We start from the raw sequence: 19,679 nt of genomic DNA, 5'->3' as shown, positions 1-19,679 counted from the left end.
ATGAAGAAATATTAAAAATGAATTTATTAAATAATTTTAAACGAAAAATCAAACTTACAAGTGCTGAAGAGGCCTAAAATTAGGCAATGTCTTAGTTTCTTACTTGTCTTAGTTTCTTACTTGTCTAGTTCACAATCTATGGCTAAACACTCCATTATAACAAATAACACGACCTAATAATGCTAACTTCTTATCGGAAGATAATACAAACAGTCAAGTTATTCTTCCTTTGTAATACTCAACGTTTTATAGCAGTTTAGTTGGTTTATTGTTTATTATACTAAAAAGGTTTAAAAAACGAGAAAATCAAATAAATAAATCAATACCGTAAATCATTCCTTTATTATAATAAAATTCGAAGAGTAAAGTAAGAGTTGAGTAAAGCTAGTTACTAGCTTGAAATGCTGTTAGATCCATTTTAATTTCATGTAAATAGACTGCACAATGCTGATAAAGATATCTCACCAACTCCTAATTACCTAAATGCTTCCCACAAATTAATACAGAGCCCTTATAACTATCAACCCAACCCTGGTAACTTTAAGATGCACTCCTCCCTTGGGACTCAGCAGAATGTCATTGCAGCGATACTCCATCGGAGCTTTTGTCCCCGCGGGATGCAGTTCAAACTTGAAGTTGTGGATGAGCAGAGTCATTCCCACCGCGACCTGCATTCGACCAAATTTTATGCCAATGCAGTTACGGGGACCGTCTCCGAAGGGCAGGAATGTGCAGGCAGGTCGCTGCCTCACCTGATCCTCGTCAAAACGCTCCGGGATAAACTTCTCCGGCTCTGGATAGAACTCCGGATCGTGGTGGATGCCCAAAGTGGGCACAATCACCCCAGTGCCTGGCTCCAGGCTATACTTTGGATTGCTGTGCTCATAGCGTTGGGTGGTGACGCGGTTCAACTGTCCAACCGCAGGATGTTTTCTCAGGGACTCTGGATACAGAAAAAAAATAATGTATTAATGACCGCGCAGTGCGCAACTCACCGTTAATGACTCACCATCGATTACCTTCTCCAGATACGTCAGCTCCCGCAGACTGTCATAGTCCAGCTTGCCATTGTGCTTCTTCAGAACACCATCGATTTCTGCCCTGAGTTTATCCTGAATGTCCTGGTTACAGGCCAGCTCGAACAAGGCGAATGCCATAGTAGTAGAGCTGGTTTCAAAGCCCGCCACGAAGAAGATAAAGGCCTGGGCGGCGATCTCGTTGAAGGTGAGGCCTTCCTCCTTGTTGCCACTGTCATACTTTAGCTTCAGGTCGATCAGCATGTCCATAAAGTCTTTGCGCTTCACCTGGTTCTTGATGCGATACTCGATGGTGTCCCTAACGATCTTCATGTAAAAGTCCTCGACCTCCTGGACTGTGCCCTTCACCCGCAACTTGGCTGCCAGCTTGGGAGCCCCGAACAGAAACAGATCCATGACCTTGCCATAACGTCGCTTGTTAATGGCATCCTTTCCCATCTTGACGAACTCCGCCTTGGGATCCGTCAGGCTGTGGCAATCCAGGCCGAAGGCACAGCTACCGATCACGTCGGCCGTGAAGCGTGCTACTAGATCGTGGATCTCCAGGGAATCCTTGGAACTGGCAGAGATCTTCTCATCGAATACCCGGATCAGCTCATCGACCACATTCAGTACCATGGGAAACATGTTCTTCGTCTTGCCGGAGGTAAAGGTGGGCGTTAGCTTCTGGCGCAGAGTTCTCCACTTCTGGCCCTCGATGCAAATAAGATGATTGGAGAGCGGATCGTCACGCTCGTTGTTGAATAACCCGCGATCCTGGAATTTGTCAAACTCGCGAATCAACACAGTTTTCACGAAATCGATGTCCGTGACTACGGCTGTCCTTTTCAAATAAAAGTAAAATCCCACGAATGGACCATCGGTCTTGTTCTTGAACTTAAAGTACGTCCGCTTGCAAATTTCCGCTATCTGCATGGTTTTCATGAACTCTGCGGTGTTTCCGAATGGAATTTTTGGAGCATCGTGAGGAATATCCCGACGCTTCCAGTAGCTAAAGTTCCGGTGCACCCACCACGCGACGAGGGTGAGGACTACGGCCAGTAGTGCGATTAGAACTGCAATTGCTTTGATACTGAGCCATTTGACTGACAACTTTGCCCTTTTATACAAGTTTTCTTCATCCAATTTACCCGTCTTTATCTGAAGCAGACATCAGTTGATTTTCTCAATTAAAGTGCACAATGTCTGACCGATATTGTTAAATGCAAAGTCAGTAATTAATAACTAGCTTACATATTTAATGCAGATACAGATAAAAGCCACCCTTAGAAGTTTCTTGTATTCTTGCAAACAAAAGTATATAATTTATAAAATACAACGAAATATAATACAATATTTTTAATCTTAATAAAAGGGTTTAACAGAAAGCAGAAAGCTTAAATAAATTATTCCTCTATTACTATACAAGGCCAACGCTGAGTTAGCCTGCATTCAGGTAGCTAGAATGCATATTTCTCACAAACCCCTAATTATCCAACTGCGCCTTAGCTGCCAGAGGCAAAGTCTTAATTACTTTTAAATAAACTTGATTACTTTCCCACCCTGCTCACTTTAAGATGCATTCCTCCCTTGGGACTCAGCAGGATGTCATCGCTGCGGTACTCTAGCGGAGCCTTTGTCCCCGTGGGATGCAGTTCGAACTTGAAGTTGTGGATGAGCAGGGTCATACCCACCACGACTTGCATCCTTCCAAATCGCAAGCCAATACAATTCCGGGGACCGTCTCCGAAGGGCAGGAAAGTGCAAGCGGGTCGCTGCTTCACCTGCTCCTCATCAAAGCGCTCCGGTATGAACTTCTCTGGCTCTGGATAGAACTCCGGATCGTGGTGGATGCCCCAAGTGGGCACAATCACCCCAGTGCCCGGCTCCAGGTTATACTTTGGGTTGATGTGCTCATAGCGTTGGGTGGTGATGCGAATCAAATGGCCAACCACTGGATGCTTTCTCAGGGATTCTGGGACGAGAATGTTGCAAATTTGAGTTAATTGCTTTCATAAAAATATAATTAAAAATCCGGGTCATCCAATTGCGAGTCAGTGCGCCTCACCATCAATAATCTTCTCCAGATACGTCAGCTCTCGCATGCTGTCATAGTCCAGCTTGCCATTGTGCTTCTCTAGAACGCCGTCGATTTCTGCCCTCAGTTTATCCTGAATATCCTGGTTACAGGCCAGCTCGAACAAGGCGAATGCCATAGTAGTAGAGCTGGTCTCAAAGCCCGCTAGGAAGAAGATGAAGGCCTGGGCGGCAATCTCGTTGAAGGTGAGGCCATCCTGCTTGTTGCCGCCGTCGTACTTCAGCTTCAGGTCAATCAGCATGTCCATAAAGTCATTCCGCTTTACTTGGTTCTTGATGCGATACTCGATGGTGTCCTTGATGATATTCATGTAGAAGTCCTCGACCTCCTGGACCAACCCTTTCATGCGCAGCTTGGCGGCCAGCTTGGGAGCCCCGAACAGAAACAGATCCATGGACTTACCCCAACGCCGTTTGGTGATGGCATCGGTTCCCATCTTGACGAACTCCGCCTTGGGATCCGTCAGGCTGTGACAATCCAGGCCGAAAGCACAGCTACCGATCACGTCGGCCGTGAAGCGTGCCACCAGATCGTGGAGCTCCAGGGAATCCTTGGGGCTGGCGGAGATCTTCTCATTAAATACCTGGATCAGCTCATCACCCACGGTCAGCACGGTGGGAAACATGCTCTTCATTTTGCCGGAGGTGAAGGTGGGCGTCAGTTTTTGCCGGAGAGTCCTCCACTTCTGCCCCTCGATGTTCACCAGATTATTGGAGAGAGGATCGTCCCGCTCGTTGTGGAATATGCCACGATCGTGAAACTTGTCGAATTCGCGAATCAACACAGTTTTCACAAAATCGACATCCGTGACTATGGCCATTTGTTTCAAATAAAAATAAAATCCCACGAAAGGACCGTCGGTCTTGTTCTTGAACTTGAAGTACGTCCGCTTAAAGATCGCCGATATCTGCATGGTTTTCATAAATTCGGCGGTGTTTCCGAATGGAATTTTGGGCGGATCGTGGGGAATACCCCGCCGCTTCCAGTAGTTGAAGTTCTGGTGCACCCACCACGCGACGAGGGTAAGGACACCGACCAGTAATACGGTTAGAACTGCCATTGCTATGATACTGAGCCATTTCTCTGACAGGTTTGCCCTTTTATACAGGTTTTCATTACCCGATTCCGTCATGCTCTTAGATAGAGGTTTTTTCTCTTAATTGAAGAGCAACAAAGTCCGAACGAGATTGTAAAATGCCAAGTCAGCGTTATATAGCGAAATTATATCAACTTTTGGGGGAAAGCATGTTTCAAATTTGTTACTTTATATCTAATTCATGTTTGCCTTGTATATGTTCTTAATTTTTAATGCAATTTAAGTGCTTATTCTTGCATTTAAATTTTACTATAACTTGTAGTCCGTGCTATTAATCAGCCTCTTCTTTTTAAACTAAGTTAACGATTCAATATCTGGCGAAATGACAGGACATGACGTTGTACTATTTTTTATATAGTCATCCTTAATAGCATTTTAGTTTTTAACAAATTGTCAAGAACACTTTGAACTCAAAATAATATTTATGTTAATTTAGAAAAATTAACTAATTTAAAAAATAATTAAATAAGAAACAGATTTTTTGTATATATTTAAGGATGTTCAATATTTTTCGATTTATAAATATATATTTTATATATGATATTAGATAAAATGGATATATTAAAAATATTGTACAATATTAATTTTATCTAAATAATATCAGAAACCAGTTTTATAAACCATACATATAATATTTTATACCATTTATCAAATGATATTGGGTTATCCATAGAAAATTGCATACTTTCGATATTCTATACATTTTATGATCCGGTCAGTCATGTGTCTTTTCTATACTTCTTTATCAATGGATTTAAAAACTAGTGCAAGTCATCGTTATTATGGTTTTTTTTTAGGTTTACTTTAGGAAAGCGTAAAGCTTTCTTAATTACCGATCTCAGCTATCTGTGGGGGCTACTTTTATGGCGTTTTATAGTTTTCCACATTCTGCGGTTGGGCTGCTTTTATTACTGATGTAATGTGTGTAACAATTTCTATTTATATCTTTCAAGATCGCAAATACTATAAAAAATTTAGAATACATATATAATTGCCTTCGAGATACATAAAAGTAAGACTTTTAAGAGAGAGTCTAGTTCTTTTGGGGTTTCCTATAACCAAAAACCTACCCCTGATAAAAATATATTGAGGTAGGTTGGATTAGTTTTGACTACCAATCCAAAGAAGGTATTCTTATATATATATTTTTTTTTTAGGTAAAACTCTTTGTTTACGCTCACTCTCAGCAAAAAAAAAGAGCTTTCTAAGCCTAAGAGAGAACTAGATTTTCAAATAAATAAACAAATTGTTTTGATTAAATTTGTTATATACAAACGGGTATCAGAAGATATGATGACTCTCGCTCTCCAAGTTTGTTCTAGCCAGTAGAGCTTTCCGGCAGTGCTCAGTAGATTTCCGAAGCTCGACGGGAATCAACGTTCTGTATTTTTTCGGCGGCTTCTCACCGCACCCTAGCTGATGTCATGGCAGTCCTCGTTTATTTGCTAACAGCCGTCGCTGTTTTAGTGGGATATTTGTTGCTGAAATGGCGTCGCACTTTGCAGTACTGGGAGAACCAGGGTATTCCCTGCGAGAAGCCACACATCCTGCTGGGCAGCCTCACGGGAGTGCAGACCACTCGGACCTTCACTGATGTCTGGATGGATTACTACAAGAAATTCCGGGGATCCGGCCCCTTCGCCGGCTTCTATTGGTTCCAGAAGCCGGGAGTCTTCGTCCTGGAAACCTCCCTGGCCAAGACCATCTTGATCAAGGAGTTCAACAAGTTCACGGACCGAGGTTTCTACCACAACACGGAAGACGATCCGCTGTCGGGTCAGTTGTTTCTGCTGGACGGCACCAAGTGGCGCTCCATGAGGAACAAGCTGTCGCCGACGTTTACTTCTGGAAAAATGAAGTACATGTTCCCCACCGTAATAAAGGTGGCCCATGAGTTCACCGAAGTCTTTGGCCAGACGATGGAAAAGTCACCTATTGTCGAGGTCAAGGACATCCTGGCCAGATTCGGCACCGATGTCATAGGCACCTGTGCCTTTGGCATCGAATGCAGCAGCCTCAAAGATCCGGATGCAGAGTTCCGGGTCATGGGACGCCGGGCCGTCTTCGAGCAGCGTCACGGTCCGCTCGGAATCGCCTTTATCAATAGCTTCCCCAATCTGGCCCGCAAGCTGCACATGAAGATCTCGCTGGACGAGGCGGAGCACTTTTTCTTGCGAATTGTTAGAGAGACTGTGGCCTTCAGGGAGCAGAATAATATCCGGAGAAACGACTTCATGGATCAGTTGATCGACCTGAAGAACAGTCCCCTGACCAAGTTAGAAACCGGGGAGAGTGTAAACCTTACGATCGAGGAGATGGCTGCCCAGGCTTTTGTATTTTTCGGGGCTGGCTTTGAAACCTCCTCGACCACAATGGGCTTTGCCCTCTATGAACTGGCCCAGCACCAGGACATTCAGGACAGGGTCCGGGAAGAGTGTCAGGAGGTGATTGGAAAATACAACGGAGAGCTGACCTACGAAGGCATGAAGGATCTGGTCTACTTGGACCAGATTATATCGGGTGAGCTTTAGCTAAATCTTTACTCGAATCCTGTCTAATATTTGCTTTTTTTACAGAGACCTTACGCCTTTATACAGTGCTTCCTATCCTGAATCGCGAGTGCCTGGAGGACTTTGTGGTTCCCGATAATCCCAAGTATGTGATTAAGAAGGGCATGCCCATTCTCATTCCCGCCGGAGCCATGCATCGTGACGAGCGTCTGTACCCCAATCCAAACACCTTCAATCCGGACAACTTTTCGGCGGAACGCGTCAAGGAGCGAGATTCCATCGAGTGGCTGCCCTTTGGCGAAGGTCCTCGCAACTGCATTGGCATGCGCTTTGGCCAAATGCAGACCCGCATTGGCTTGGCTTTCCTGCTGAAGGACTTCAAGTTCTCCGTCTGCGAGAAGACCACCATTCCCATGACATACAGCAAGAAGCACTTCCTCATATCGAGTGACACTGGCATTTTCCTGAAGGTTGACCGAGTATAAAACAATTATCTAGATACATATTCTTATATTTGTAAATAGTTATTAATTTATTAAAAGTGGTTTCGAGTTGCACAAGCAAAAGGGAAGTACATCTATTGACATTGTGTTATATTTATACACGAGTAATTATCACTCATTGACTTGCAATTAACTGATAAATAATTATTGTACATAGCTAAATCTTATCAACATTTAGAAATACGATTTCTAGAAGTTTGAGTGCAAAGTTATGAATGGATTATTCCAGTTGTTATGGGTAGTATCACTAACCAATAATACAAGACAATCAAATAAGCTTCCATTATTCATGTTCATAATCAATAAGTATTTATATTAAACTGGATAAAATATCTTACTCCAGCAGTGTGAATCACCCTAGTTCTTTGCCATCTTGCTGACATTCAGGATGATTCCGCCCTCGGCGCTCAACAGAATATTTTTGACTTTGTACTTAATGGGAACCGATGTTTTGGTGGGATGCAGCTCGAACTTGTAGTTGTGGATGAGCAGAGCCATTCCCACTATCACCTGCATCCTTCCAAATCGCAGTCCAATGCAGTTCCGGGGACCGTCTCCAAAAGGCAGGAAAGTGCAGGCGGGTCGCTGCTTCACCTGTTCCTCATCGAAGCGCTCAGGGATAAACTTCTCCGGCTCCGGATAGAACTCCGGATCGTGGTGGATGCCAAGGGTGGGCACAAGAACGCCTATGCCGCGATCAATGGAATACTTTGGGTTACTATGGACATAGGGCTTGGTTGTCATGCGAACCAAATGGGCCACCACGGGATGTTTCCTGAGGGTTTCTAAAGAAAAGAAATATATTTCTTATCGGGGGCTACTATATATGTAGATTTCTTGTGTAACTCACCATCGATTACCTTCTCCAGATAGGTTAGCTCCCGCATGCTGTCGTAGTCCAGCTTGCCATTGTGCCTCTTAAGGACACCATCGATTTCTGCCCTCAGTTTATCCTGTACATCCGGATTAGAGGCCAACTCAAACAGGGCAAATCCCATGGTCGTGGAGCTGGTCTCGAAGCCCGCCAGGAAGAATATAAAGGCCTGGGCGGCCAGCTCGTTGAAGGTGAGGCCATCCTGCTTGTTGCCACCATCGTACTTCAGCTTCATTTCGATCAGCATGTCCATAAAGTCGATCCGGGAGACCTTATTCTTAATGCGCTACTCGATGGTGTCCTTGACGATGTTCATGTAAAAGTCCGCGACCGGCTGCAGCAGAGTCTTGATGCCTAGTTTGGCGGACAGCCTGGGTGCCCCGAAGAGGAGCATGTCCACGAGCTTGCCATGGCGACGCTCGTTTAAAGCCGACTCTCCCATCCTGACGAATTCCGCATTGGGATTTCTTAGGCTGTTGCACTTAAGGCCAAAGGCGCAGACTCCGATCACGTCGGCGGTGAAGCGGGCCAGAAGATTGGTGACCTCCAGGGTTTGCGGGGAGCTGGAGCTGGAGATCTTCTCATCGAACACACGGATGAGCTCTTCGCCCACATTCAGTACCGTGGGAAACATGTTCTTCATCTTTCCAGAGGTAAAGGTGGTCGTCAGCTTGGTGCACCCACCAAGCGACGAGGGTGAGGACACCGACCACCAATGCGATTAGAAAAACATTTTGAGAATACAGAAGCAAACAGCTGCGAAGGCATCGCTTACATGGAATGTGCTCCGAGAGAGCTTTGGACTCTCTTCGCTCAGCGCTGCTCCATGTAAACCCTGGAACCCGCTAACCATGATGAAAACGGCGAGAGGTACTGCAAAATGTTTGGGTTCCACCGGTAATCTTCGAAAGAAGTTCTCTTAAAAATGACTCTGTGAGCTTGGGACGCTCTTAAGTTATTAGTCATATGTAATACCGAACTAGGCGATGTTTGTTATGGTTATTAGTTGAATACTCATTTAAATTGATTTAAATTGTAAGAAATTTTTTAATTAAGGTTTGATCTATGATATAATGATTTGAAATGGTAATTAGAAAAATTGTAAACCCAAATATTAACAAAATAAAATATTAAGAGAACCTAATACTTACTATTTTAATTTGTAAATATCTGGGTAAGTTAACAAGCCTATTTATACTGCCTATAGCAAGGTGTTAATTTTAATGTTGACCAACCAACAGAAGGGTATTAAAAATAAGTGCGAGATAACCTGTTTAATATCATAACCATGGAATCACAGTTCAAGAATTCATTTTTATTTAGAAATCCTCTCCACATTCAAGTGGATGCCATTCAAGGCAGACAGCAGGATGCTCTTCACATTGATCTGAATGGGAATCTCCGTCTGCGGGGCCACACTGATCTTGTATCCCCTGATGAGGTAGGCCAAGCCCACGCAGGTCTGCATCAGACCAAACCGCAGGCCAATACAGTTACGTGGACCCTCACCGAAGGGCAGCCAGGTGCATGAGGGCCTGGCGGCAATGGCCTCCTCCGTGAAACGCTCCGGCTTGAATTTCTCCGGCTCCGGATAAATGTCCGGGTCATAGTGAATGCCCAGAGCCGGGATCACAACAATAGTGCCCTTGCCAATGAAATTCTTGGGATCCTCGGGCGCAAAGTCCGTCTCGGTCATACGCGTGAGATGGGCCAGAACCGGGTATTTGCGAAGGGTTTCTGCAAGGAAAAGTAGGTCTTACTGTGGGTTTCTTGTTGGAAAGGTGAAAAGAAACCGGTTTTATTGGGCGATCTTGATGAGAGTTAACTCTTGGCAAAAGAGAAACCCAAATTCTCTCAACAAAATCTTAACAAAACCAGTTTTATTTGACACTCACCCATGACCACCTGCTCCAGATACTTCATCTCCTTGACGCCCTCGTAGGTGAACTCATTGTTGTGCTTGCCCAGCACACTGTTGATCTCAGCTCGGAGCTTATCCTGCACATCCTGGTGTCGGGCCAGCTCGTACAGGGCAAATCCCATGGTGGTGGAACTCGTCTCGAAGCCGGCCACAAAAAAGATGAAGGCCTGGGCCAGCAGTTCGTTGAAGGAGAGACCATCCTCCTTGTTGCCGGCCTGCTCCTTCTGGTACATCTCGATCAGACTGTCCATGAAGTCATTGCGCTTCTCCTTGGTCTTCAGCCTGTAGTCGATGGTGTCCCTCACTATCTTTGTGTAGAAATCCTCCACATCCTGGACGTTCAGCTTCAGGCGCAGGCGACGCGACAGCTTGGGAAAGCCGAACAGGAATATATCCAATAATCCTCCGTAGGCGTGTTCCGTGATCGCCCGCTTGCCCACCGTCACGAAATCGGCCTGGGGATTGTGCAAACTATTGCAATCCAGCCCAAAGGCGCAATTACCGATTACATCAGCGGTGTAGCGTGCCACCAGATCGACGACCTCCAGAACCTGGCCCCCACTGGAAGCTCCAGAGTTGATTTTGCTGCTGAAAACCTTCTCCATTTCCTCACCCACCTTGACCACGATGGGGAACATGTGCTTCATTTTGCCCGATGTAAAGGTGGGCGTGAGCTTGTGCCTCAGGTGACGCCACTTCTGGCCCTCAATGCTGAACAGCGTGGCCGAAAGCGGGTCATCGATCTCGTTGTAGAAGACGCCACGGTTCTCGAAGTGATTAAAGTCCTTGATCATCACCCGCTTCACCAGCTCCAGGTCGGTGATCACGGCCGTGCGGGTGAAGAAGAAAAAGAAGCCGGCGAAGGGGTAATCCGACCCTTTGTACTTCAGGTAATAATCCCGAAAGATCTTGGCAATGTGTCGGGTCTTGCTCCAATCCTTGATGTTGCCGAAAAACGGATGGGGCACATCGTGCGGAATACCCCGGCGCTGCCAATAGCCCATACGCCGCCGGGCGGCGAACAGCAGCAGCGACACCGCAATGGCAATCAGCGTCAGTAACAGCGACATTTCTCCACCAGGTTCCGCTCTGAACTGAGTTCCAGAGTCGCTACCTACGACGTTTATAAGGGGAAACCACTCTCTTTTGCACTGAAAATTGCGAAATGCGTTGTTTGATACGAGTTATCGTTGATAAACTCGTTAATTTCGGGTTTGTGTTCGCCCGGAGAGAGCTTACAAAGCAAATTCGGTGTAATTCTGGTGCTTGAACAATATAATAAAATTTATATAATATAAAAGAATTCGGTCTACATAAAGAGAGTAATAATAAATAAATAAATTCGGGTTTACAGAAAGAGCAACAGCTGGCGGACTTAGTGATAAACAAAACAAATAACGTAATCGTATTTATACACAGACAAGAACAGTTCCAATTAAAATTTTGGAATATTTATATAAATATTTGCGTGCTCACTAAAGCATGAAAATGTACACTCAAACAATCTAAGATCATTTTAGAGGTTTAAAAAATAAAATAAAAACCAATGCTTTTGTTTGTTTGTAAGTTTAAATAAATGCCAGTAATCATTGGCAGACACTTTTAACTATTATCAGGAAATAAGGCTCTCACCTGGTGAAATACGAGTTTCCCGAGTGCTTTCCAAGAGAATCCATGTTCACACCTTGTAGATAGCACCATTACCGAGCAACAAATAATCAAATAACTAACCTAGATTACTCAAGAAAAGGTCAACTACGTAGATTGATAAGCAAATCTATTATATTTTTTATTAAATCGGTTAAAAATGTACAAAAGAACACTATCTCCTCACTTGGCTCAGCTCCTGGACCTTCAGATAAATGCCATTGGCCGGGCATAGCAGTATATTCGACTTTACAAACTCAATTTTGGTCTCAGTGCGCGGACAGACGCTAAAGTGAAAGCTTCTGAGCAGGTTAACCAACCCAATGGTCGTCTGCATCTTGCCGAACCTCATGCCAATGCAGTTGCGTGGTCCATCGCCAAAGGGCAGCCAGGAGGCAGTGGGACGCTGGGCCAGCTGATCGGCCAGAAAGCGTTCCGGTATAAACTTGTGGGGTTCAGGATACACGGCAGGATCATGATGGATGCCATAAACAGGAATCAGCAGCATCTGGCCGGGCTCAATATAGAAGTGACGATCACCTTTGGCGGCATACAGATGACGGGAGATCCGAGTGAGTTGCGGGAGTATGGGGTACTTGCGAAGGGTTTCTAAAGGAATCATAAATATATTTATTGATTGATTTTGTTTAATAAATAAATAGCCCTAAACCTAAGAAAATCTTTACAAAATATAGGAAATATACGAGTTTTTTAGGGCGATTTAAGGCAAATAAATTTATCAGTGTAGAATTTCAATTTAAAAGTAAAAATCTTATGAAAAAGTCTAACATCTTTTAGAGCTTTCAAGTTTTCTAGATTTTTAAGGGAAACCTACTTACTATTGCAAATTAGATAAACAAATTAGCAAAGCAAACAATGGATTTCAAGAAGTTATTTGTTGTTGGAAACACCAAAGATTAGCTTATACTTTGTGCTTATTTTCAATATAATGATGACCCACCTGCTATGACCAGCTCCATGTAGCGCAGTTCCTGCATCGACTCGTAGGTGAATTCCCCCTGATGCAGCCTCAAGGCCTCATCAATTTCCAGGCGAAGCTTCTCCTGCAGCTCCGGCTGTTTGGCCAACTCGTAAAGGGCAAAGCTCAAGGTGTTAGCGGAGGTATCGAAGCCTGCTGCAAAGAAGATAAACGCCTGGGCGGCCATCTCCTCCAGGGTGAGCTCACCCCGCTGCTTCATTTCGATGAGCAGGTTCATGAAATCATTCCTCACTATGCCCTGCTCCTCCCTTTGGCGCACCGTTTCCCGAACGATGCCCACATAAAAGTCCGTGATATCCTGATGGATCTGGCACATGCGCAGCATCCTGGCCAGATCGGGAAAGCTCTCGATAAAGCCATCGATTAGCTTGCAGTGCCGTCGCTCCGCAAAGGCTCTCCTGCCCATAACGGCAAACTCCGCCTCCGGATTCCTCAGGCCGTTGCATTCCACCCCAAAGGCACAGCGCCCAATGACGTCGGAGGTATAGCGGCCCATCAGGTCAGAGATCTCGAGGATGCCGCACATGGCATTGTCCGCCAGCTCGCCGCACACCTGGCCCAACTCCACGCCCACTTCGCACACCGTGGAGAACATGTACTTCATCTTGGCGGAACTGAAGGTGGGCGACATCTTCTGGCGCAACGGACGCCACTTGGGTCCATCGATGCGGAACAGGTGGCCCGTCAGCGGGTCATCGCGCTCATTGTGGTACATCCCACGATCCTCGAAGTTGGCAAAGTCCCTTATCAGAATCTGCTTGGCCAGTTCCAGGTCCAGGATCAGCACCACTGGGCGCAGCATCAGGAAGAAGCCCGCAAACGGTGCTCCACAATCCCTGAATCTCTCGTATAGCGGCGTCACGATGTCAATGAAGTGCTTCGTCTTCCTGTAACCCTCCATGTTGCCCACGGGAAAGTGGCCGGGAACATTGTTGATCCCTCGACGGGTCCAGTAACTGAAGCGCGTGCGCACAAACCAAAAGCCCACGGCCAGGGCGATCAGTAGGAGAGCCACCACGTCCAGCATCCTCGTTATGAGGTTTCACTTTCAACTAAGCAAACGACCGAATGATCACGCAGTGGCTCCGGTCCGGGTTTATTCTAATCAGCTGCAATCCCAACGTAAACAAGCCCGCCACCAGATAACCTCGTCGAAACCAAAGCCGCCTTGCAGTGGAACAATGTGGAATCGAGTCACGGATCGGAGAGCTTTAAGCTGGAAACGGAGAGCGAGTGCAGGTGACAGAGGGGAGTGTAAGAAATATCAATAAAAAATATATACTATTTATTTTTTAGTTAAAGAAAGTTAGCTAATGGTTTATATAGGAGCTTTAGCTGCTGTGACCTACCACAAAAGAATATAATTTAAAATTATAATTCGAATAAACATTTTGTATTTAATATATACTCTTAAAGAGGATATTTACAATTTATTACAATTAAATTATAAACAGCGAAAGTAAAACAGTTAAAAAAAAAAAAGACTAATTACATAGGAAACGTTTTATTTTTTAATTTTAATTAAAATGTTTTATGCTGATAAAGAATATTTATGATTAATAATGATTCACTGTGTTACTAGCTTCTGGCTGAAATTATATTACCCTCAAGGGAGCATTTAAATCTAAATATTTATCCATAATTTTTGGGAAAATTAAAATTTTTAAACATAATAACTAGACCGAAATTCAGTAATTTGGACCTTTTTTTTAAATAAAAACTGTTGTTAATTTTTAAGATTTTTAACATCTGACTTAAATTATAATATCCTGTAAGGGTTTACAAAGAAAAGAACAAGCCTGCCCCAATTCTGGCTGCTTTCAAACATACAGCTTGCCATGCCTTAAGTGTCTACTTTTACCCGATTTAAGTATAAATAGCAGCTCCCTTTTCATATATAGCTCATTAGTCTCTCTAGTCATATCTTATTTTTGTTTATTTATTTGTTTTAATAGGAAAGGTTCTTATTTTAAATTCAAAAATGCTTTATTTTATGTTTTATCATGTCAAAAATTTAAACTTTCTGATCTTGATGTTGTTCTTGTAACCTTGTGATTCGTTTTACTTACTTTTAGTTTTTATTTTCATTAATTAATTTCTTCAACAAAGAATTCAATTTTTTAATTTTATTTTTAACCCTGAGCAACTGGTGTCCTTAGCTCTTGGCTTCGGCTTCGGTCACGATACACTCTTTGGGTAAATTTTGTTAAATTTAATGAGCGGGCTTCAATAGTATATACTTTTATTTATTTTTTGATTAATTAATTTCTTCAATAATTTATATTTATATATTGTTTTTTTAACTCGAAAAGATGAGGTTCTTGGACTTGGAATTCTTAGTCTTCAACTTTTTAATTTCTTCAATAAACAAATCTTTTTTTTTAACCCAAACAACTGATGTCTCAGGCCTTAAGTGTTCACTTTTTATTTTTATTTTAATTTTGATAAATTAATTTATTCAATAAGCAAATCGATAACTAAATATTGTTTAATTGTCTGCGACTCTGGCCACACTGTACCTGAATTGTGCAATAGCTGTCGTTATTTTTTGCCTTGGCCAAATTTTTTTTAAATTTATTAATTAGATTTAAAATTTAAATTAAAATAAAAATGAGCGGGCGTCAAGTGGGCAGGTGGTTAGCCCTAAGTGCCACTGCCATGGGCGCCTTTTACCTGGGCGCCCAGGTGGAGCGGCAGAAGCATAACAACGACGACTGCAGCACAAGTCATTCTCGCCTGCCGGGATTGCCCACATTTGGAACCGTTTCGGCGGCCAGCTTGATTCCTGCCCAGGAGGGAAATGTGAGCTTGGCGGCGACTCCATCCCGGATTGGTCAGATCATGAAATACGGCTTCCCTGGACTGGACCACGTGCGCTCCCACTCCGACTACGTGTTGTCCTATGATCGTCGCAACCGAGTGCCTCACTGGGTGTTCGAGCACCTCACCGCCGAATCCGTGGCCAAAAACGATGCCGTGGACCGCGCCAAGTGCGATTTCAAGCAGGACGAGAGCATACACCCCTTCTTCCGGTCGCAGAACACGGATTACCGGCGATCCGGCTACGATCGCGGACACATGGCTGCCGCGGGTAACCACCGGCTGCACCAGAAGCACTGCGAGGAGACCTTCTACCTGTCCAACATGGCGCCCCAGGTGGGTCAGGGATTCAACCGCGACGCATGGAACACTCTCGAGATGCACGTCCGCAAACTGACAAAGATCTATGCCAACGTGTACGTCTGCACGGGTCCACTGTACCTGCCACGCAAGGAGGACGACGGCAAGATGTACGTCAAGTACGAGGTCATCGGCTCCAACACGGTGGCCGTGCCCACTCATTTCTACAAGGTGGTGGTGGGCGAGTCCTCCGACCACAAGCTCCACATGGAAGCCTATGTGATGCCCAACCAAGTGATCAGCAACGATACCCCCATCAGCGTGTTCCAGGTGCCCCCGGAGACGGTGGAACGCTCCGCGGGGCTGCTCTTCTTCGACCAGATCAACCGCAAGCAACTGGCCACCATCAATGGCAAGAAGGTCTAGCCGGAGAGTCTTAGTTTGGTTTTAGTGTATTTGACCAGGGATAGCCCCTCGATTAATGTAATTTTTCTTCTTTTCCAAAGAACTTGTGGATTAATAAAAGTAAACAAGTAATACAGATATACATAGAGATGAGGCGCTGCGCGGGTGTTGCTCGTGAGGAGAGATAGCAAGGCGAGGGGGATGTGAATCTGAAATCTGTCGGGTGCAGGCTGATGTGCGGTGTTAGTGGATCGAGGACTCTGCATTTACATGCCGCCCTCGTTCTTGGAACGCACGTCGTCGATCTTGAGTATCATCTTGACGAGCTGCGTGGAGAGCAGGATCTGCTGCTTCTTCGAGTGCAGCGACTCCACCACGTTGTGGCTCTTCATGTCCGAATCACCCGTCAGCATGCAGTCCACCCCCAGGCTGGGCTTCTTCTCGGCCACCTGGCTGGCCTTCAGCTCCGACAGAGTCTCGACCGGATGCAGGCCGCTGTTCTCGGCCAGGGCCAGGGGAATGCTCTCCAGGGCCACGGAGAAGGCGCGGAATGCGTACTGCTCCAGTGTCGACAGTTGGTCGGCCTCCTTGGCCACGGCCAGAGAGCAGCTAATCTCGGCCGCTCCGCCGCCGTAGACGATGCGCGAATCCTTGACCAGCGAACGCACCACGCAGATGGCATCGTGGATGGAGCGCTTGGCCTCAGCGATGATCATGGCATTGCCGCCGCGCAAGAAGATGGTCACAGCCTTGGAGTTCTTGCACTCCTCGATGACCAGCATCTTGTCCTTGGATGTGCCAAAGGCTGGAAGGAAGAAATACAAATTAAATTCCTTTCCCTTGATTTTAGCCAAAGCAGACACTCACCCATCTCCCGGACGAGACCGGCGCTGCCCAGTTTCTCAGGGGTAAGTTCCTCGAAGCGCGGCACAATGCGACCGCCGGTGGCGATGGCAATCAGTTCGATCTCCGGACCACCAACCCAGCGCACAGCTGGCAGTTCCTGCTGCAGCAACAGATGGTTGGCCTCGTCGTCAAAGCCCCACTGGCAGATGGCCAGGGTGGCGCCGGCGTCCTTAACCTGCTTCACCATCTGCGTGAACTTCTCCTGCTCGTATTCGCGCAGCGCCCTGTAATCCTCCGCGGAGGTGACATCGAGCTTATGCTTGGTCTTGGGCTTCGGGGGCTCGAACGGGCATGTGAGGATGGCCAGCTTGACGTTCTTCAGCTCCTTGGGCATCTGCGAGTGGCTGAGGGTCTTGTCCACAATGACGCCCTTCACCAGCATCGAGTCCTCCATGCGACCGCCGACCTTGGTCTCGATCTTGATGAGCTCGAAGTTCACGTCCTTCTTCTCGATGTCGGCCACATTCAGCACGGCATCCACAGCCATCTCGGCCATCTGGCGGTGGCACTTGTTCACAATCTTGCTGCCCAGGGTTGTCATGGCGATCTGAACCAGGGGCTCCTTGTTGTTGGGGTCCACGGGGAAGGGCTGGGCAATCGCATCCAACTGCTTAATGGCGCACTGGGCGGCCAACTCGAAGCCATCGGCGATGCGAATGGGATGGATGCCCCTATCGATCAGACCCTCTGCCTGCTCCAGCAGAGCTCCGGCCAAGACCACAACGCCGGTGGTTCCGTCGCCGATCTCGTCGTCCTGCGACTGCGACAGCTGCACCATCAGCTTGGCGATCTCGTGCTCCACCTCCATCAGCTTCATGATGGTGGCGCCGTCGTTGGTGACGGTCACGTCGCCATCGGAGCTGACCATGATCTTGTCCAGACCCTTGGGACCCAGCGAGGTCTTCAGGGTGGAGGCGATCTGGCGGGCGGCCATAATGTGCGTCTGCGGGGGAGAGAGAAGGGGGAGTTATTAGTCTGGAATCTAACGGGTCATGGCGAGTACATTGTCTTTTTAAAGGGAATTTAAAGCCTGCAAGCGAGTTCCCTCCCCGCTTCCCCTTAAAATCAACAATTTTCACAGGGCGCGTGACTCAGCCGGCAAGACGCAGCAAAACATCTGTGCGGCATTTTAACCTCAAAATCGCCAAGTGACGTCAGGTTTGTTTAAATTTAAACTGCACAGTGCAGTTGGTGGATAAACACACATTTTAACTCTTGGCTCACACTTCAGACAGGATATTCCTGATATATCCATTATAATCAACTACCGCCAGCCACTTCTAGACCGGCTTCGGGGAACATCTGGAACATTCTACAGACGATGCGTCATTATTGGGGCTCACAGCGGAGAACGGCGTCACGGAATGCCTTTTCCAAGATATCCCCTGATCCTGGTCTCCTCAAGGACTCGGAATTCACTCGCTTGCAGACAAGAGGGCCCTTTTTCATTTACCTTTATGGCATCTGTTCCTGTGATGCGCTTCTGGCGCTCCTGGTCGCGCAGGATGATGAAAGGGCGACCATATTCGTCGAAGGCGAACGTTCCGGGAAAGGCGCTCATGGTTTTCGGGCTTAAAAGACTGAGGATTCGCACGTTTTTCCAAGATTATTTCCCGAGTTTTTTTCTGGCTTTCAAAACGATACGGCAGTACTAAAAAACGTCAAACCTAACGGTAGTGTTGTATAGTTCGTTGGAGTTTTTTGTATGCTCCGATAGCTAGAACTAGAAAAAGTAGCTATAAGTATTAGCTATAAAATAATTTTACAGCGCAATAGCGTTTTACACAAGTGCGAGCAGGACGACTATATGGCGCTCTAATAGCCGTATGACACTGGCGCATTAATTAGAGACTTCATTAAAGTCGACTATATAGCGCTCTATGCATTCGAATAAGAGTAGAAATAAAAAAATGTTCTCTGCTCTCATGATACAGTGGTCAATAAGCCTCGAAAAAGTGGTCGTAAGACGATACAATGGATCGCAGCTATTTTTTCGAAGTAAGCTAATTTTCTAAAAAAGCTAGAAGCTAAATTTGACGGAAAAAAGCCGGAATGACATCAGTTGGGATTTTTGCCAGTTTTCGTCACAGCCGCAGTTGGGAATTTTCGCCAGTTTTCTTCAAAACACCAACTGAGTTCAACTTGTTTTCGTGCGTTAAATTGCAACCATTAAAAGTGAAAATGCCATCCAATATGAATAATAAACTGTAAGTAGTGGCTTCCTACTGGTCGCCACACACAAGAGAAAAAGTGCAAGTCGATTTTGTAGTGCGAAGAAATGAAAAATCAAAAATAGTGTGTGGAGTCGCAGTGCTCGACCCCTTTCCAATTGGTGGCTGGTCTTGGTTGTAGTGGTTTGTAGTGTAAATTTAAGTGTATCCCGCTAATCGGTGTTGGTTTTTTTTTCACCTACATGCACACACAGTCGTGCGCGTGCAGCTGTGTGCGTTAATTTTTTCTGGCAATCTGTGACGCACACAGAAAAAATCTACTAAAGGAACTGAGAAAACAATGAAATCTGTGCCCCCGTGTGTGGTGGCACGTCGTAAGTAAAGTAAACAATTGATTTCAACCAACACAGTG

General features: G+C 45.7%; 8 protein-coding genes across 9 annotated transcripts; 2 read left to right on the top strand and 6 right to left on the bottom strand.

The window, feature by feature from the left end:
- Positions 1-323: 323 nt before the first annotated feature.
- On the bottom strand, positions 324-2,087 carry LOC108072452 (probable cytochrome P450 6a20). Its single transcript, XM_017163582.3, has 2 exons — positions 1,010-2,087; positions 324-943 (listed from the first exon to the last, which is right to left on the bottom strand). The coding sequence occupies exons 1-2, from the start codon at positions 1,959-1,961 to the stop codon at positions 498-500; spliced, it is 1,398 nt and encodes a 465-aa protein (XP_017019071.1). The 5' UTR covers positions 1,962-2,087; the 3' UTR covers positions 324-497.
- A 210-nt stretch (positions 2,088-2,297) lies between these two features.
- LOC108072451 (probable cytochrome P450 6a20) lies at positions 2,298-4,180 on the bottom strand. Of its 2 annotated transcripts, none has more exons than XM_017163581.2 (2): positions 3,085-4,180; positions 2,298-2,991 (listed from the first exon to the last, which is right to left on the bottom strand). In XM_017163581.2, exons 1-2 carry the CDS (start codon positions 4,172-4,174, stop codon positions 2,567-2,569), a joined length of 1,515 nt encoding a protein of 504 aa, XP_017019070.1. In that variant the 5' UTR covers positions 4,175-4,180; the 3' UTR covers positions 2,298-2,566. The 2 variants fall into 2 exon arrangements, with proteins under 2 accessions (XP_017019070.1, XP_017019068.1); XM_017163579.2 differs by having other exon boundaries at positions 2,802-3,025; positions 3,085-4,174.
- A 1,386-nt stretch (positions 4,181-5,566) lies between these two features.
- LOC108072418 (cytochrome P450 6a9) lies at positions 5,567-7,291 on the top strand. The gene is made up of 2 exons (XM_017163523.2): positions 5,567-6,730; positions 6,787-7,291. The coding sequence occupies exons 1-2, from the start codon at positions 5,635-5,637 to the stop codon at positions 7,203-7,205; spliced, it is 1,515 nt and encodes a 504-aa protein (XP_017019012.1). The 5' UTR covers positions 5,567-5,634; the 3' UTR covers positions 7,206-7,291.
- Positions 7,292-7,523: 232 nt separating this feature from the next.
- On the bottom strand, positions 7,524-8,813 carry LOC108072407 (probable cytochrome P450 6a20). The gene is given in 2 exon segments (XM_017163509.2): positions 7,524-8,008; positions 8,074-8,813. Coding segments are annotated over 2 exon segments (1,095 nt in total). The 5' UTR covers positions 8,741-8,813; the 3' UTR covers positions 7,524-7,580.
- Positions 8,814-9,391: 578 nt separating this feature from the next.
- Positions 9,392-11,117, bottom strand: LOC108072419 (probable cytochrome P450 6a23). The gene is made up of 2 exons (XM_017163524.3): positions 9,993-11,117; positions 9,392-9,834 (listed from the first exon to the last, which is right to left on the bottom strand). Exons 1-2 carry the CDS (start codon positions 11,086-11,088, stop codon positions 9,413-9,415), a joined length of 1,518 nt encoding a protein of 505 aa, XP_017019013.3. The 5' UTR covers positions 11,089-11,117; the 3' UTR covers positions 9,392-9,412.
- Positions 11,118-11,778: 661 nt separating this feature from the next.
- On the bottom strand, positions 11,779-13,825 carry Cyp6a22 (Cytochrome P450 6a22). The gene is made up of 2 exons (XM_070284536.1): positions 12,627-13,825; positions 11,779-12,274 (listed from the first exon to the last, which is right to left on the bottom strand). The coding sequence occupies exons 1-2, from the start codon at positions 13,690-13,692 to the stop codon at positions 11,841-11,843; spliced, it is 1,500 nt and encodes a 499-aa protein (XP_070140637.1). The 5' UTR covers positions 13,693-13,825; the 3' UTR covers positions 11,779-11,840.
- A 754-nt stretch (positions 13,826-14,579) lies between these two features.
- On the top strand, positions 14,580-16,326 carry EndoG (Endonuclease G). Its single transcript, XM_017163525.3, has one exon. The coding sequence runs from the start codon at positions 15,276-15,278 to the stop codon at positions 16,209-16,211; it is 936 nt and encodes a 311-aa protein (XP_017019014.1). The 5' UTR covers positions 14,580-15,275; the 3' UTR covers positions 16,212-16,326.
- On the bottom strand, positions 16,222-18,770 carry CCT5 (chaperonin containing TCP1 subunit 5). The gene is made up of 3 exons (XM_017163520.3): positions 18,550-18,770; positions 17,058-18,039; positions 16,222-16,995 (listed from the first exon to the last, which is right to left on the bottom strand). The coding sequence occupies exons 1-3, from the start codon at positions 18,655-18,657 to the stop codon at positions 16,457-16,459; spliced, it is 1,629 nt and encodes a 542-aa protein (XP_017019009.1). The 5' UTR covers positions 18,658-18,770; the 3' UTR covers positions 16,222-16,456.
- Between the last annotated feature and the right edge of the window lie 909 nt (positions 18,771-19,679).

The sequence above is a fragment of the Drosophila kikkawai genome, chromosome 2R (assembly GCF_030179895.1).
Source record: "Drosophila kikkawai strain 14028-0561.14 chromosome 2R, DkikHiC1v2, whole genome shotgun sequence".
Taxonomy (NCBI): domain Eukaryota; kingdom Metazoa; phylum Arthropoda; class Insecta; order Diptera; family Drosophilidae; genus Drosophila; species Drosophila kikkawai.
The sequence above is the reverse complement of the archived record's forward strand: the minus strand, read 5'-3'. Positions and strand labels throughout refer to the sequence as shown.